At 48.7% G+C, this 17,364-nt stretch overlaps 2 protein-coding genes across 2 annotated transcripts; both read right to left on the minus strand.

Moving 5' to 3' along the window:
* Positions 1-5,923: 5,923 nt before the first annotated feature.
* LOC139790585 (olfactory receptor 14J1-like) lies at positions 5,924-6,721 on the minus strand. Its single transcript, XM_071732455.1, has one exon. It carries the CDS (start codon positions 6,719-6,721, stop codon positions 5,924-5,926), a length of 798 nt encoding a protein of 265 aa, XP_071588556.1.
* A 1,495-nt stretch (positions 6,722-8,216) lies between these two features.
* On the minus strand, positions 8,217-9,436 carry LOC139790601 (zinc finger protein 3-like). The gene has a single exon (XM_071732474.1). The coding sequence runs from the start codon at positions 8,904-8,906 to the stop codon at positions 8,394-8,396; it is 513 nt and encodes a 170-aa protein (XP_071588575.1). The 5' UTR covers positions 8,907-9,436; the 3' UTR covers positions 8,217-8,393.
* Between the last annotated feature and the right edge of the window lie 7,928 nt (positions 9,437-17,364).

Below are 17,364 nucleotides of genomic sequence, written 5' to 3' on the forward strand. Positions count from 1 at the left end.
CAGTACAGACTACTATAGACCAGTATAGACCAGTATAACCAGTATATACCAGTACAACCAGTACAACCAATATAGACCAGTACAGACCTGTATAGAGCACTATATCCAGTATAAACGAATATGAGGTACTAACCAGTATAGACCAGCATAGGCCAGTATAAACCAGTATAACCATTATTACCAGTATAAACCAGTATAGACCTGCATCGACCAGTATAACCAGTATAGAGCAGTATAGACCAGTACAAATCAGTACAGACCACTGTTAACCAGTAAACCAGTATAGACCAGTATAAACCATTATAACCACTATAACCAGTATAACCAGTATAAACAAGTATAGACCAGTATAGACCAGTACAGACCAGTATAAACCAGTATAACCACTACGGACCAGTGTAAACCGGTACAGACCAGTACAAACCAGTACAGATGAGTATAAACCAGTATAAGTACTATACACCACTATAGGCCAGTTAAACCAGTACAGGCCAGTACACACCAGTATAAACCAGTCCCTCCCCATCCATCCCAGTCCCTCCCAGTTGACCCCAATCCCCTCCCAGTCTCTCCCAGTTGACTCCAAATCCCTCCCACCAATGAGAGCAATGTTGTGTTTGGGGAGGTGAGGAACAATGTTCTCCATGAAGCGTTGGATCTCAAAGGTTTCTCCTCACTGTCCAGCCCTCTTTCAGAGACCCTCTGCACCAATACCAGTTGAATATACAATTCTGAAGTGAAAACCAGTAAAACAGAACTTTTTAAAAAACCTTTTTTGATGCTCTTTGTAATCTTCCTCCAAAATGGACCCTCTCCAATTTGCTGTGTGAGTCTTGAACACTAAAAACACCACAGGGTGACTCGCGGCTGCTCAGTACTGTAATGGGCCCCCTGGTGCCAGAGACTGAGCCCATGAGTACTGACAGGAGACTGAAAAAAAAACGGTTTTAAAAGTTAAAGCCAAAACAAAAACCCAAATTATTTTGAAGTATTTTGAAGCATTGGTTGGCCCCTTTGGGTCCTGTTACTGGCAAAGCCTCCCCAGAAACTTGTTAGAGAAGGTCACTGGAGGCCATGATTGCAGGGAGACAAAGGTTCTGTAAAGGTGGCTCTGAAGCCACAGGTATTTCTTTATTTGTTTGTTTCTGTATTTATTTATTTATTTCTTTTATGGATCAGTCAGGCCAAACTCTGAACCCCAGGCAATAGGAAGGCAGAGCCCATCCCTCACTTGTGGGTCAGGATTCTTCTGGGGGCCATGGGGCATGACGATGAGCAATAAAAACTGTAGGAAAAATGCAGAACACCTCCCAACTACCCCAAAAAGGGGTGAGGAACATACCAAGTGCAGAGTGCCTGGTGCACTTCTGCCTGGTGGTGGTGATCCAGTGACCATTTCTAAAGTCACCTTTCCAGACACAGACTGTCCAGACAAAGGCCATTCCCATTCCTCTCCAATTGTCCCCTTCTCCTACTCTTTGCTCATTCAGATGCCTCTCCCCTGGGTGCTGCTTTGAGCAGCAGGTTGTTCAAAGCTCGCCTGTCTTTCAGCAGCCTGATTGTCTCTTTAGCCACCTCTGTCATGATGATCACATCTCTCTTTTCCCATCTGTCTCTCTAAACCATTTCCCATCAGATTCTTCTTCACTTTCTCTGTTGGACTTTTCTTGACTGGCACAAAGGAAAACTCCTGCTGTGCCCGTGTGCAGTCAGTTCTCTGAGGAGAGCAGGTGGGAGGTGGTGCAGTGGGGCTGTAACCTCCAGCTGCAGAGAGGAGAGGAGAAGTCTGATGCAAGGACCAGGGATGGAAGTCCCAGGTGGGGCATGAAAGGAATGGTGGGGCTGGGGAGGTGAGAAGTAAAGTTGCCCACACGGTGTCAGCCCTCAGGGAACTTCTATCACCTCTTCTCTAAACCAAAAATCATGAGATGATCTGTAAAAATATATTTTAAAACTATAACAAAAATCAAAAACCCCAAAATTACAACAAACAGTTTACATTAATCACAGTTTGAAAACTTCCTCCTTAACTACCATATGAAAACCTCTCCAATTAGCTGTACTAATCTTGATGATGTCAAGAATATCCCATGGACAGCCATGGCCCTTCAGTGCTCTCTGTACTTCACTGAGCCCCAGGGTGTGTTTGGTGCTGAGTCCATGATCCTCAGGTGCTGAGAGATGAATGAACAAACTGCTCCAGAAGTCAGAATGGAACCTGAAAGTACCTTGAAGCATTGATTGGCCCCACTGAGAGCCATTGCTGCCAGAGCCTCCCCATGGCCTTGTTAGAGCAGAGTCAAATGCTCTGTAAAGGTGGCTCTAAAGCCATGAGTTACGTTTTGTATTATTTTTATGAAGCAGTGAGGTCACTCTCTGAACCCCAGGCATTGGGAAGGCAGAGCCCATCCTGACCTTTGTGGGTGCCAGTGGGGCCAGGGGCCAGTGGGGTGTGAAGATCAATAATGTCAGAAAATGTACACCACCTCCCAGCTACCCCAAGATGGGATGAAGAGCAAACCAAGTTCAAAGCCTAAAGAGAGAGTTTTTCCTGGTGGTGGTGATACAGTGACCATTTCTAAAGTCACCTTTCCAGAGATTGTACAGGCAAAGGAACAGGATGGAGAGGTGGGCCCATGAAAACTTCATGAGGTTCAACAAGGACAAGCACAAGGTCCCGCACCTTGGTTGGGGCAATCCCCAGCACAAATACAGGTTGGGCAGAGCATGGATTGAGAGCAGCACTGAGGAGGAGGACTTGGGGGTGCTGGTTGATGAGAAGCTCAGCACCAGCTGGCAAGGTGTGCTGGCAGCCCAGGAAGCCAAGCATGTCCTGAGCTACACAAAAAGCAGCGCGGCCAGCAGGTCAGGGGAGGAGATTCTGCTCCTCTGCTCCACTCTGCTGAGACCCCACTGCAGTGCTGGGTCCAGTTCTGGAGCCCCAAGCACAAAGAGGACCTGGAGCTGTTAGAACAAGTCCAGAGGAGGCCACAAAGTTGATCAGAGGGCTGACCATCAGGAGGTCTCTAGGACAACCTCCTGCTCTCATCAGGGTTGGTTTGGGGTAAGGGAAGGTTGCTAAATCCTTTATTATTTTGTTCTTGAAAAGCTTCAGGGATTGAGATGACACAAGCTCTCTGGTAGATGTGCCTGAGTGTCTTGATGAGGAGCAAGTTTTTGAGTTTTTTCCTCCTATGTTTCAGCTGAAGCCCATTGGTCCTCAACCTCCCATCATGCACAACCAAGGAAGATGTGTCTCCTTTTCTTGCTGATACCAAATGTGTTATCATACAATCATAGAATATGCTGAGTTGGAAGGGACCCATCAGGATGATCAAGTCCAACTCCTGTCCTGTGAAGGGTACACCAGGAATGACACCATTTGCCTGAGAGCATCATTCAAACAATTCTTGAACTCAGGCAGGCTTGCTGCTGTGACCACGTCTCTGGGGTCAGTGGTCATTGCTTGGGGGAGTGGTCATTGCTTGGAAGCACTGAAGTTATTCCATTGCTCAACTGCCTTCTGTGTGAAAAAATCAGAACCAGACCCATCTTTTCCCTTCATGAGGATCCACAGACTGCAATGGGATCTCCCCTCAGCCTTCTTTTCTCCCACATGAACAGTCAAAGTGACCTCAGCTGCTCCTCAAAGTTATCCCTTCCAGACCCTTCACCATCCTTGTTGCTCTCCTTTGGACACTCTCCAACACCTTGATGCCTTTCCTATACTGGGTGCCCAAACTGCACACAGTACTCACAGTGAGGCTGTACAAGTGCAGAGTAGAGCAGGACAGTCACCTCCCTGGGCTGGCTGGTGACACTGTGCTTGATGCACCCCAGGACACGGTTGGCCCTCCTGGCTGCCAGGACACACTACTGCCACATGCCCAGTTTGCCATCAACTGGGACCCCCAGGACCCTCTCTGCTCTCCAGCCACTCGTTCCCCAGTCTGTACTTGCCACCAGGGTTGCCCCATCCCAGGTGCAGAATTCAGCACTTGCCCTTGTGGTTGGTGATTCAGCACTTGCTGAACTTGTGGTTCCGCACTTGTCCTTCCTGTGCCTGCTGATTGCCCATCTCTCGAACCTGCCGAGGTCTCTCATCCACAAACTTGCTTCAGATTCCTTCCAGTCCTGCACCCAAGTCACTGATGAAGATGTTGAAGAGGACTGGGCCAAGGATGGAGCCCTGCAGGACCCCACTAGTGACCGGTCACCAGCCTGATGTGACCTCATTCACTGTCACTCCTTGTGCTCCACCTGTGAGCCAGTTGCTCACCCATCACATAACACGGTTGTCCAGCTCTATGATGGACATTTTATCCAGGAGGATGCTATGAGAGACAGTACCAAAAGCCTTCCTGAAGTCCAGAAATATTACATCCACGTGCTTCCCTTGATCAGCTAGGTGGGTTACCCTGTCATAAAAGTTTTGACCCACTAGGATCCCCAAGTCTTTCTCTGCAGGGCTGCTCTCAGTCATTCATCTCCCAGACTTTACTGACAGTGGGGATTTCCTCCTCCCAGGAGCAAGACCTTGCACTTGGCCTTGTTGAACTTCATGAGGTCTGCACAGACCTAGTCCTCAAACCTGTCCAGGTCCCTCTGGTTGTCATCCCTACCCTCAAGTGAATCAACTCAGCCCCTGAGCTTGGTGTCATCTGCAAACTTGAGGAGGATTCACTTGATCCTACCATCCCTGTCACTAATGAAGATATTAATTAGTACTGAGGACATCCACTACTATTTAGAAGGTGTATTTACAATCAGAAGGTACATCCTTCATTAATGGCATTCCCCTTGAACCTTATCCATTGACCATAACTGTCTGCATGAGGTCATCCAGCCATTTCCTTGCTCATCCTACTGTCCATCCATCAAACACATCTCCCTCCAATTTAGCAATGAGAATGTTGTGAGGGATCACATCAAGTCTTGGTAGATGATGTCTGCAGCTCTTCCCTTCTCCACTGCTGCAATTACTCCATGGCAGAAGGCCAGGAGGGTGGTGAGGCTCAGTGTGCCCTTTGTGAAGCAGCGTTGGCTTCCTCAGATCACCTCCCTCTCCCCCATACATTTTGATATGGCTTCCAGGAGGATCTGTTCCATGATCTGACATCTCTTGAACACTAAAATGGACTTCTGACCCAGTCATCCTGATTTTTGTCATGTGACAAAGATATTGGGGAAAAAGTGATTTTAATATAGAAGTTGTGACTTAATAGGATTTGATGTCAAGGATTGTTCTGTTACTATGTGGAAGGGGCATGTAGGGGTTACAACTGGAGTGGCCGACACAGGGATCTGAGGCACTGATTTGTAGAACACAGTGGAAATGGAGCCAGGACAGGGTTGGAGTGATTTTTTCAGAGATAAGGGAAAAGCATGAGGAAAGGCCTTCGTATCAGTCAGAGTGAACCCCCTTGCTTTCTAAACTCCTTCTCAGAGAACTCCGAGTGTGGCTGGATCCAACCCTTACAGCAGAGGAATCTCAGAAAAAGGACATCAGGTAAAGAAGTCACTGCTGGATCGTTTATTTGATGAACTTCCCAGAGAACACAGATGTTATTTGAAATATTTTTCCAAAAAGCTTTGTTTAACACCAGAAAGGAAGATACAGGAAATGGTATGAACAATGAGATTTATTTGTGCACAGCATTATGATGTGTAAAAGAGAGAAAACACCTCCACCCCCAGCAGCTCCATAAAGCAGGCTGAGTCTGTTGTAAGACACATCATTAATGCTATGAGAAACATTGCCAATTACATGCACGATAAATTGAGCTTTTTATTACTTGAGAAAAATTCCTGTTCTGAGTTTCTTCACAGCACCCTTGAGCTCTTGGTTCCTCATGCTGTAGATGAGGGGGTTCACTGCTGGAGGAACCACCGAGTACAGAACTGCCATTGCCAAGTCCAGGGATCAGGAGGAGATGGAGGGGGGCTTCAGGTGGGAAAACATGGCTGTGCTGATGAACAGGGAGACCACGGCCAGGTGAGGGAGGCACGTGGAAAAGGCTTTGTGCCTTCCCTGCTCAGAGGGGATCCTCAGCACAGCCCTGAAGATCTCCACATAGGACACCACGATGAAAACAAAACAGACAAAACCAAAACAGCAACCTACAACCACAACCCAAATTTTTCTGAGGTAGGAGTGTGAGCAGGAGAGCTTGAGGATCTGGGGGATTTCACAGAAGAACTGGTCCAGGGCATTGCCCTGGCAGAGGGGCAGGGAAAATGTATTGGCTGTGTGCAGCAGAGCAGTGAGAAACCCAGTGCCCCAGGCAGCTGCTGCCATGTGGACACAAGCTCTGCTGCCCAGGAGGGTCCCGTAGTGCAGGGGTTTGCAGATGGCCACGGAGTGGTCGTAGGACATGATGGTCAGGAGACAAAACTCTGCTGAGATGAAGAAGATAAAGAAGAAAAGCTGTGCAGCACATGCCTTGTAGGAGATGTCCGTGTTGTCCCCGAGGGAATTGGCCAAGGCTTTGGGCAGAATGGTGGAGATGGATCCCAGGTCGAGGAGGGAGAGGTTGAGGAGGAAGAAGTACATGGGGGTGTGGAGGTGGTGGTCACAGGCAATGGTGGTGATGATGAGGCCGTTGCCCAGGAGGGCAGCCAGGTAGATGCCCAGGAAGAGCCAGGAGTGCAAGAGTTGCAGCTCCCGCCTGTCTGCAAATGCCAGGAGGAGGAACTGGCTGATGGAGCTGCTGTTGGACATCTGCTGATTCTAAAAGGCATGGGGAGCTGTTTGAGGAGGAAACACAATAATTCAGGACACAATTCTCTGAAAAATGAGACCCTTTTCTCATACACCATCTTCATCCTACAGACACTTTTCTAGGAGTCCTTCCCTAAAGCCCATGGCTACAACCCTGCTTGCTGATGTTTGTGTCTGCAGCAGGGACTCTGTTCACTGTCTGGAAAGGAGTTTTCCCAGCCCTGCAATGGGGGCTTCATGGGAATGGTGGGGACAGGGACCAATATCAGAGTAGAAATTATTTATATGCAATCATTGGTGATGCCAAAGTCTTGCACGTTCTGTGCTCTCTGCATAAAAGAGCCCGCAAAACAGAAGGCAGTTTGAGAGGTTTGTTTTTTATAGCTCCCCCCATCTCCTCTGGGGAGTGTTCTTGGCGATCAGAACCCCTCAGCATTGCTGCAGCACTGAGGCAGAACAGAGTGAGCAAAGAGCATTGCCACATGTCACATGTATCATTGCCATACACAGACCTACCTATGTTAGTCAGCTAGTAAATTTCCATGAGACTCCCTTAAAATATTGCTTATACTTTTCTACAACTTCTGTACTTCTACTTCTGTAAAACCATTGCATATATGTTTCTTTAAACTACTTCTTCTATTTCTATAAATCTACTGCTTCACAAGAAATGAATCAATCAAGCAGGGAAGATTTTCTGGGGCTTTTCTTCCAGATTCTTGTCTACTGAGCTGTCACCAGCTTGTTCCATCCTCGTGAGAAACCATTCGAGATGTAATTCTCTTATTTCAGGAGACAGCTGACAGATGCCTTACTGCAGGCTGCTCGAGGTGTCCCATCACATCACCCATGGTGTCACAGAGGTTTCAGGAGAGCTCATGAAGCATCCCTCCTGACAGGCAAGGAGCAGTAACGCTCCTCTGAAGAGCTGTGCCAGCTCCTGGAGTCTGCAGGCATCTACAAGGTGGTGAAGGGTCTGGAGAAGAAGTGCTCTGAGGAGAGACTGAGGGAACTGGGAATGTGCAGTTGGGAGAAGATGAGGCTGAGAGGAGAGCTTCTTGCTCTCTACAACTCCCTGACAGGAGGTTGTGTTGAGGTGGGTGCTGGCCTCTTCTCTCAAGTGAACAATGAGAGGAGAACAATCTCTCATTTCTTTTCTGAGAGAGTAGTTATGTGTTGAAATGGTCAGTCCAGGCAGGTGGTAGAATCACCATCCCTGGAAGGATTTAAAAACCGTGTAGTAGAGATGATCCTGCTCTGTTGCTGTCAGCATTGTCCTGCAGTCTGCTGCCTCCCTCTTCTACTGCTCCCTCAGCTGCACGCCCAGCCTGGTGTGCAGGAAAAGTGTCCAGGATCCCGTCCTGCCACATCCCTTTAGGAGGGTGTCATAATTGGAAATACTTTCCTGTTTTTTCCTTATTTGGAAAAAAGCCCTCATGACGCTGAAACAGATATTAGAAGTCAAATTTTGGATGGGATATTTGGATGGGTGGTTCCTGAGCTGACTCCATTTTGTTTTCCACAAGAAGATGAAGAAAGCATCATTGGTGTGATGGAGCTTGGAAAATGAGGGCAACTTGACCCTTCATACTTGGTGATGGCTGTGCTGGGTCAGGTAATGACAGATGAAATCTAATTTTCAGTAAAATCTTATCTTGCACTGGGTGTAGCTTTAAAGTTTTTCATTGGTATGGAGGCGTTGATGCTTCTTCAAATGGGAGCTTTGACGGAAGCTCTTCCCACAGTCAGGACACTTGTAGGGACGTTCACCTGTATGGATCCGTAGGTGTCGGGTGAGACTTGAGCTGGCTGTGAAGCTCTTCCCGCACTCGGGACACTTGTAGGGACGTTCACCCCTATGGATCCGTCGGTGTCGGGTGAGACCTGAACTTTCTCTGAAGCCCTTCCCACACTGGGGACACGTGTAGGGTTTTTCCCCAGTATGGACATGTTGGTGATTAATCCAAGAGGTGCTGTTGTTGAAGGCTTTCCCACAGTGAGTGCAGGGATACAACTTCTCTCCTGTATGGATGCGGTGATGGCGTGATAAATGGGAACTCTGGGCAAACCCCTTCCCACACTCAGAACATTTAAAGGGTTTTTCACCCGTATGGATCCGTTGATGCTTGATGAAAGCTGATCTCCACCTAAAACCTTTCCCGCAGTCAGGGCAGGTGTAGGACATGGTGCCTGTGTGATGGTGTCACCGTTGGGCCAGATCCAAGCTGTCACTAAACCGTCTCCTGCAGTCAGGACATCTCTGGGGTCTCTCACCCTGATGGATTTTCTGATGGTGGAGATGGGCTGAGTGGATCCTAAACTTTCTCCCGCATTCCTCACTGGTGTCAAACTTTTCTCCTGCATGGATTTCAATGATTTTCAAAATTACACTAATACCAAAATCTTTCCTATCCTTACGACTCCCAGAGAGTTTTTTGCCCAGATGGAGACATCCCGTGTTTCAGAAAGAAGCCATAGTATGGTGACAAAATAGGGGTTGGGCTTTTTTTGTTTTGGTGGCAGCCAAAACCTACATCAAACATCCTGTAGGTGAAAATGGAATGCGAGGTGGAATAGGGAGGGTAACCATAGAGTTGGACACCCACTGATCATCCTTTACTTCATCTTTAGGAGCTACACTTACAACCAAAACCCAAAGGGGCCATTGTGTGGGGCAGGGGGTGCTCTGGTTTTCAGCCACTCCTGGCTTGAGCTGTGATGGCCCAGTTGTACTGGACACTGGACACTAAACACTGCAAGAGGTAATTTAGGACTGTCTTAAACCCCTGGGATGAATCAGGGGTCTTATATCCCACCCAACCACTTCGATATGAGTTTGGGTCCCCTGTCATGGTAACAAATCCCACCATGGCCTATAGGATTCCCCTACTGCACCCACATGCAGGATGAGCTGCCATCCAGTGGGATGCATTGAGGTCTTCTAAGGGAGTCCCCGATTGTGGCTTCTAAGCCCTGGAGTTATCAAGTCTCCTGGAAGGATTCTGGACTTGCCATCCTTATTGCTAGCTCGAGGGTGATTTGAGGGTCCCCAGTTGCAGACCCCAAACCCTTGGCATGACTTTGGGGTCTGCTATCACATCCCTGCCCACCAGTATTTATTGGTCTCCCCCCATATTATTTTGAGGGAGATAAAATCACAGCTCTTCCACCCTCTAGATGAGTTGGAGTGTTGCCAATCCCACCACCCTCACTCCAAGGATAAGTTTAGTTACCCCCTTTCACCCATCCCCCTCCATCCCCCATCTTGTGCTGCTTGCCCCCAGTTTGGGCAGTTCTGGGATAACCACCCCCCTCCCATCACCTCCCATCACCTCCCGGTACCTGCAGGGGGTCACAGCCCAGGACAGTGGGGAGGGGGGGCGATGCTCTGGCGGTCACCAGTTGGGGGGTCCTGGCTGTGGGGTGGGGGGTGTGGGTGCAGTCCCAAGGTGGAGGAGTGAAACTTCCTGGGAGCTACAGCGCGATCACAGGAAGCAGCAGGGGGAGGAAGAAAAGGTGGGGAGGGGCCTCGGGGGGAAGGACCTGACCTGGGGATGAGGTTGGGAGTTGGCAGGGGGGGGAAACCAGGGTTGTGTCCTGGGGGGTTGGGGACATCAGGCTTGTGGCATGGGCAGGGGGAAGGAGCACATCAGAGCTGGGTGGTGCTGACCCAACCTCAACACAAAGCCCACAGGCCCTGGAGATAAGAGGCTGTTAATTCACTGCTTTCAGGTGTAAACTCAGGGGGACAATGACCAACCCAGGTCAGGGTTACTGCCCTGAAGGTTCTTCCTTCATTTCCATTTCACACTCAGCTTGTATCTGCTCATAGGAGAGAATTCATTCTAAAATAGTTTTTCTCTTCACAGAACCTTGAGTTTTCGGAGGCTGCAGACTCCAACTAAACCAGAGCAAGGGAGATCAGAAGTGCTGTGTTGGGTTCTCCACAGCTCTGGAATGAGGGATCCATGTGACCATGATCTAAAGTCCAGGGCAGCTGCTCCCACGTGGCCAACCCCAGTGTTCCACGGTATGACCACACACCCCCTCCCTGTAGAGCAGGAAGTTGGACTAGATGACCTTTCAAGGTCCCTTCCTGCCCAAACCATTCTATGACTGAAGTTTTGGGGGATGGCTTGGCTCCTTCCATGGCTCCCTTCCCCAGTGGGTCGCATCCTACCAGGCAATGTTCCCACACCTGGGAGCTCCTCCTCCTCTACTTGCCATGACCTTCACCTTCCCAGAGTAGCCATCGTTATCATCAATCAACAAATAATCAAACAAACAAACTGTCCTTGTAGCTTAACATCAAAGCATAGCACTGAAAATGCTAAGACAACACCAACAAAATGTCCAAGGACAAAAGACTTAGTCCGAACCTTGCCATTGATTATTGCCACACATATACATGCAAGTCTCCACCCCCCAGTGTAAGTGCCCTCAGCTATCTTATCAAGACAAGAGGAGCAGGTATCAGGCACACTGCAGGCAAACTGCAGCCCAAGAGACCTGGCTTAGCCACACCCCCCCTGGTGTTCAGCAGTAATTAACTTGCCCAGGGGGGGAGGTTGGAAGTTGGAAGGGGGGGGGAAACCAGGGTTGTGTCCTGGGGGGGTTGGGGACATCAGGCTTGTGGCATGAGCAGGGGGAGGGGACACATCAGAGCTGGGTGGTGCTGACCCAACCTCAACACAAAGCCCACAGGCCCTGGAGATAAGAGGCTGTTAATTCACTGCTTTCAGGTGTAAACTCAGGGGCACAATGAACAGCCCAGGTCAGGGTTACTGCCCTGAGGGTTCTTTCTTATCCTTCACTTCCACTTCAGGCTATATTTTTTCTGTTCAGAGCACCTCAAGTTTTTGGAGGCTTCAGACTCCAACTAAACAAGAGCAAGGGAGATCAGAAGTGCTGTGTTGGGCTCTCTCCTGTTCCTGAATGAGCGATACATGTGACCATGGGCTAAGATCCATGGAAGATGCTTTGAGCCTGCCAAGCCCAGTGTTCCACAGTATGATCACCAGGAGTCTCCCTGTATGGACCAAATGACTTTCAAGGTCCCTTCCAACCCAAATCATTCTATGATCGAAGTTTGGGGGCATGGCTTGGCTTCTTCCATGGCTGTCTTCCCCAGTGTGTCCAGTCCTACCAGGCAATGTTCTCACATCTGGGACCTCCTCCTCTACTTACCATGACTGTCACCTTCCCAGAGGAGCCATCATAATCATTGTTAATATTAGATCATTATTATTATGATGCTATTAAGACATTGCCTCATTGCAACCCTCAGGGATTCATTCATTCCCCCCTTTCCCCTCCAACAGATTCTCCAGTGATTCAAAAACTTTCTAAACTGCAAGGCTTGTCAAAAGGTATGTGAGCTTTGGGAATGATCACCTGACACCCCCTTCATCATTTCCAAGGGTTATACATTTTATCACAGAATCATCCCTGGAACTGCTCAAGGCCTGGTTGGAAGGGGCTTAGAGCATCCTGTTCAAGTGGGAGATGTCCCTGCCCATGCAGAGGGTTGGAGCTAGATGATCTTTCATGTCCCCTAAACCCAAACCATTCTGTGATTCATGGTTCTACAAGAACAAAATTGAAGGTTATGGGATGTGTAAAATACCCCCATGAGTCTCATGAGGGGGATTTGTTGTTGAAAGAAAAGGGTTAACAGCCACAAAAGTTGTTCCAAGCTTAAAAACCTGAAGGGCTGGTGTAAAGGGGGTGGGGAGGAGGGAATGGGAGGACACACTTCCTGACCTGATCACAAAACAAAGACCTCAGGAGCCTGGAAATAAGAAGCTGTTGAATCAGTGCTTTCAGGTGTAAATCAGGAGGACAATGACCAAGGCAGCCTTTACTGCCCTGAAGGTTCTTCTGTGTCTTTGATCTGCACAGCAAACCCTAATGTCTTCTCCTGAGGCCCTTCAGGCTTTGGGGAAATGTCTCCTGGCACCTTTTCTGGGAAGATCTTAATAAACCAAATATCTCTGCTCTGGGTGGGGATTGGTTTTTGAACAGAGGGTGAAGAACCTGGATTTTGGGATCCGGAGGAACATTGAGGAAATATTTCGACTGAATCTGCAGCGACTGAGTTTGAATTTGATCTGGATATAAAAGGTGCTTAATTTAACACCTTTTAAGGGGTTAAATTTGTGAAGCACAACCAATTAAGGGGAAGTACAACTCCCCCTGTAACATACATCCTGGCTCACTGGGGACATCCCAGATGATTGGAAGTTGGCGAATGTCACGCCAATCCACAAAAAGGGCCGGAAGGAGGACCCGGGAAACTACAGGCCCGTCAGCCTGACCTCAGTGCCTGGCAGGGTTATGGAGCAGATCATCCTCAGTGCAATCACACAGCACCTGCAGGATGGGCCAGGGATCAGACCCAGCCAGCACGGGTTTAGGAAGGGCAGGTCCTGCCTGACCAACCTGATCTCCTTTTATGATCAGGTGACCCGTCTGATGGATGAGGGGAAGGCGGTGGATGTGGTCTACCTGGACTTCAGCAAAGCCTTTGACACCGTCCCCCACAGCATTCTCCTGAAAAAGCTGTCAGCCCACAGCTTGGACAGGAGCACCCTGTGCTGGGTTAGGAACTGGCTGGAGGGCCGGGCCCAGAGGGTGGTGGTGAACGGGGCTGCATCCAGTTGGCGGCCGGTCACTAGTGGTGTCCCCCAGGGATCAGTGTTGGGCCCGGTACTGTTTAATATCTTTATCGATGACTTAGACGAAGGGATTGAGTCCATCATCAGCAAGTTCGCAGATGACACCAAGCTGGGGGGAAGTGTAGACCAACTCGAAGGAAGGAGGGCTCTGCAGAGGGACCTGGACAGACTGGAGAGCTGGGCCGATTCCAACGGGATGAGGTTCAACAAGGCCAAGTGCCGGGTCCTGCACTTTGGCCACAACAACCCCATGCAGCGCTACAGGCTGGGGACAGATTGGCTGGAGAGCAGCCAGGCAGAAAGGGACCTGGGAGTCTGCATTAACAAGAAGCTGAACATGAGCCAGCAGTGTGCCCAGGTGGCCAAGAAGGCCAATGGCATCCTGGCCTGTATCAGAAACAGCGTCACCAGCAGGTCCAGGGAGGTGATTCTGCCCCTGTACTCAGCACTGGTGAGGCCACACCTCGAGTACTGTGTCCAGTTCTGGGCCCCTCAGTTTAAGAAGGATGTAGAGGTCCTGGAACAGGTCCAAAGGAGGGCAACCAGGCTGGTGAAGGGACTCGAGCACAGGCCCTATGGGGAGAGGCTGAGAGAGCTGGGGCTGTTCAGCCTGAAGAAGAGGAGGCTCAGGGGAGACCTCATTGCTGTCTACAACTACCTGAAAGGAGGCTGTAGCGAGGTGGGAGCTGGACTCTTTTCACATATGACCTCCAACAAGACAAGAGGACACAGTCTTAAGTTGTGCCAGGGGAGGTTTAGGTTAGATATTAGAAAGAATTTCTTCACGGAGAGGGTGATTAGGCTATGGAATGGACTGCCCGGTGAGGTGGTAGATTCTCCATCCCTGGAGACATTTAAAAAAAGACTGGATGTGGCACTCAGTGCCATGGTCTAGCAACTGCTCCGGCGGGTCAAGGGTTGGACTAGATGATCTCTGAGGTCCCTTCCAACCCGGCTAATTCTATGATTCTATGATTCTATGATTCTATGATATGCTGATGAATTTGTATTCCTTAGCAGTAAAAGTCAGGAAAAGAATTAAACTGAGTAAGAAGTGAATAGGGGGCTAGGCAAAGCAGTTGAGACGTAATTTTCCACTTAAACAGTGTGAACAATACAAGGCCCTGAGGAGACTAACTTCTATCTCAAAGATAATTAAAAGTGTAGGTCCTGTTCTTAAAACAAGACACTGCCAAGGCTAACAAAGGAATGTGAACATCTGCACAAGAAGAATATAAAGATGTCACAACCAGCAGATAAGAGGAAAGTTATGGCTAGGGTCTGATATCGCCTTGTAACAATATAATGAAGTCAGCAAAATCAAGAAAGGTAAAAAGTTCAAGCCTGAGGAAGACCTCTTACTTCATCCAAAGACCCCCTGACGACCCCCGGATATCTCCCCAAAAGAGGACTTCGCCCGGACTCCACCTATCAAGAATATTATAATGGCATGATGTAATCCCTAAGAATATGTATGTGAACCCATCTCCTTTTGAATATTCATAGAATTGTAATCAATAAAAGGTAATTCCAGAGTTTTAGGGGTCGCTCGTGTGAGTGGAGCGGAGACTCCCCACGCACCCAGCGCTTTTTTGCTTATTGCAATTTCAACTTTATTAATCAATTTCAATTTTATTAAGTAAATTGAACCATTAACAGAATATTGAGTCTCAGTCATTTTTAACAATAAAATAATAAAATTTTACAAATGTACAACAGAGCAATCCCTCACGGCTGTTGGGGTGCAAAGGTTTGGAGAATGTTTTGGGTGCTTTGTGGTTGGGACCCCTTCCCCAAAACCCCCTTTCTCCCACCCTGAGGTGGGCATGAGACAGCTTCCAGCACAGTGACTGGAGAGGTAGGAGATAGAGCTGATGGAGAAGAGAGAGACTGAGCTGTCCTGATAGCCATGACTCCAGCTGTTCAGCTGAAACCCTTGGCTCTGCAGACCATTCTCCAGCTCTAACTATAAACATCGAGTCCTATCAGTCCTAGAAGCAGACACTGACTGAGAAACTGGCTGTTCATTTCAGCAAGTGCAGCTACTTAGGAGAGACTTAGCTGAAAGCAAAAATACAAGACAGAAAACTACTTTTATCCTGGGCCAAACCAGGACTTTCCACCCCTTATTCCATAGCATTTGTGTCTGCTCCAGTCATTACTATCTCTTTTCCCTAAATACACCTATACAGAAATTATTACTAATTCTCTATACTAAAACCCACTGAGTTAATTTAGTTTATGATTGCAGATATTCATCTACTGTAGCAGACTCTTAAAGCAAGAAATGATTGCAGCAGTTCATGTCCATGGTCCACAGGTTTCAGATTGCAGATGTTAATTTGAGGAAGTTACTGGATGCCAGTTGATGAAACCAGTTCTGGTTTGATCACCACAACATTATCCTGAAAAACACTCACAGAACACTGTTAGTTTATGCAACAATTCACGTAACAGCAATTAATGTGGGGCATGAATTGACGACCCTGAAAATTCCATACTCTACTGGTTGAGCTAACCATGCAAAAATTATTTATTCTCACCTAGTGTTTGATTCCTTTGTGAATACATAATCACATTGTACTTCTCCATCTTCCACCAAGTGTGTCCAGGCCCTTGGGCAAAAGGCACAATTCGAATGGGTTTGCCTTTGCCTGAGGCAGGAAAAACTCAAACTGTTTTCCCCAGGAGATTCTTTTCATGCACCACAGGCACTTTGTCCCAATCTACTGTGTGTGGAAGGTCTGGCTGAGCAGGACCAGCTGACTTGATGATGGAACCCCTGGTGTTAACTAACCAGGTGGCTTTTGCCAAGTGCTTCTCCCTGTTTTCATAGAATCATAGAATCACAGAATAGGCTGGGTTGGAAGGGACCTCAGAGATCATCGAGTCCAACCCTTGATTAACTACCGCTGCAGTCACTAGACCATGGCACTGAGTGCCACATCCAGTCTCTTTTTAAATGTCTCCAGGGACGAAGAGTCCACTACCTCCCTGGGCAGCCCGTTCCAATGTCTGATCACCCTTTCCGTGAAAAAATTCTTTCTAATATCCAATCTGAACTTCCCCCGGCACAATTTAAGACCATGCCCTCTTGTCTTACTGAGAGTTGCCTGGGAAAAGAGACCAACCCCCGCCTTGCTCCATCCTCCTTTCAGGTAGTTGTACAGAGCAATGAGGTCTCCCCTGAGCCTCCTCTTCTTCAGGCTGAACAGCCCCAGCTCCCTCAGCCTCTCCTCATAGGATCTGTGTTCGAGTCCCTTCACCAGCCTGGTTGCCCTCCTTTGGACCTGTTCGAGGACCTCAATATCCTTCTTGAACTGAGGGGCCCAGAACTGAACACAGTACTCAAGGTGTGGCCTTACCAGGGCTGAGTACAGGGGCAGAATCACCTCCTTGGACCTGCTGGTGACGCTGTTTCTGATACATGCCAGGATGCCATTGGCCTTCTTGGCCACCTGGGCACACTGCTGGCTCATGTTCAGCTTCCTGTCAATCCAGACTCCCAGGTCCCTTTCTGTCTGGCTGCTCTCCAACCACTCTGTCCCCAGCCTGGAGCGCTGCATGGGGTTGTTGTGGCCAAAGTGCAGGACCCAGCACTTGGCCTTGTTGAAGCTCATCCCATTGGAGTCAGCCCATCTCTCCAGTCTGTCCAGGTCCCTCTGCAGAGCCCTCCTGCCTTCCAGCTTATCGACACTCCCCAGCTTGGTGTCATCTGCAAATTTGCTGATGATGGTCTCAATCCCCTCATCCACCTCGTCAATAAAGATATTGAACAGGACTGGGCCCAGCACTGATCCCTGGGGGACACTGCTGGTGACCGGCTGCCAACTGGATGCAGCCCCATTCAGCACCACTCTCTGGGCCTGGCCCTCCAGCCAATTCCTAACCCAGCACAGGGTGCTCCTGTCCAAGCTGTGGGCTGACAGCTTTTTCAGGAGAATGCTGTGGGAGATGGTGTCAAAG

This window comes from Heliangelus exortis (genome assembly GCF_036169615.1).
Source record: "Heliangelus exortis chromosome W unlocalized genomic scaffold, bHelExo1.hap1 SUPER_W_unloc_2, whole genome shotgun sequence".
NCBI lineage: Eukaryota > Metazoa > Chordata > Aves > Apodiformes > Trochilidae > Heliangelus > Heliangelus exortis.

Bases quoted from the DNA above. Each gene is read 5' to 3' on its own strand.
- LOC139790585 (XM_071732455.1), bottom strand. From the start codon at position 6,721: ATGTCCAACAGCAGCTCCATCAGCCAGTTCCTCCTCCTGGCATTTGCA.
- LOC139790601 (XM_071732474.1), bottom strand. From the start codon at position 8,906: ATGTCCTACACCTGCCCTGACTGCGGGAAAGGTTTTAGGTGGAGATCA.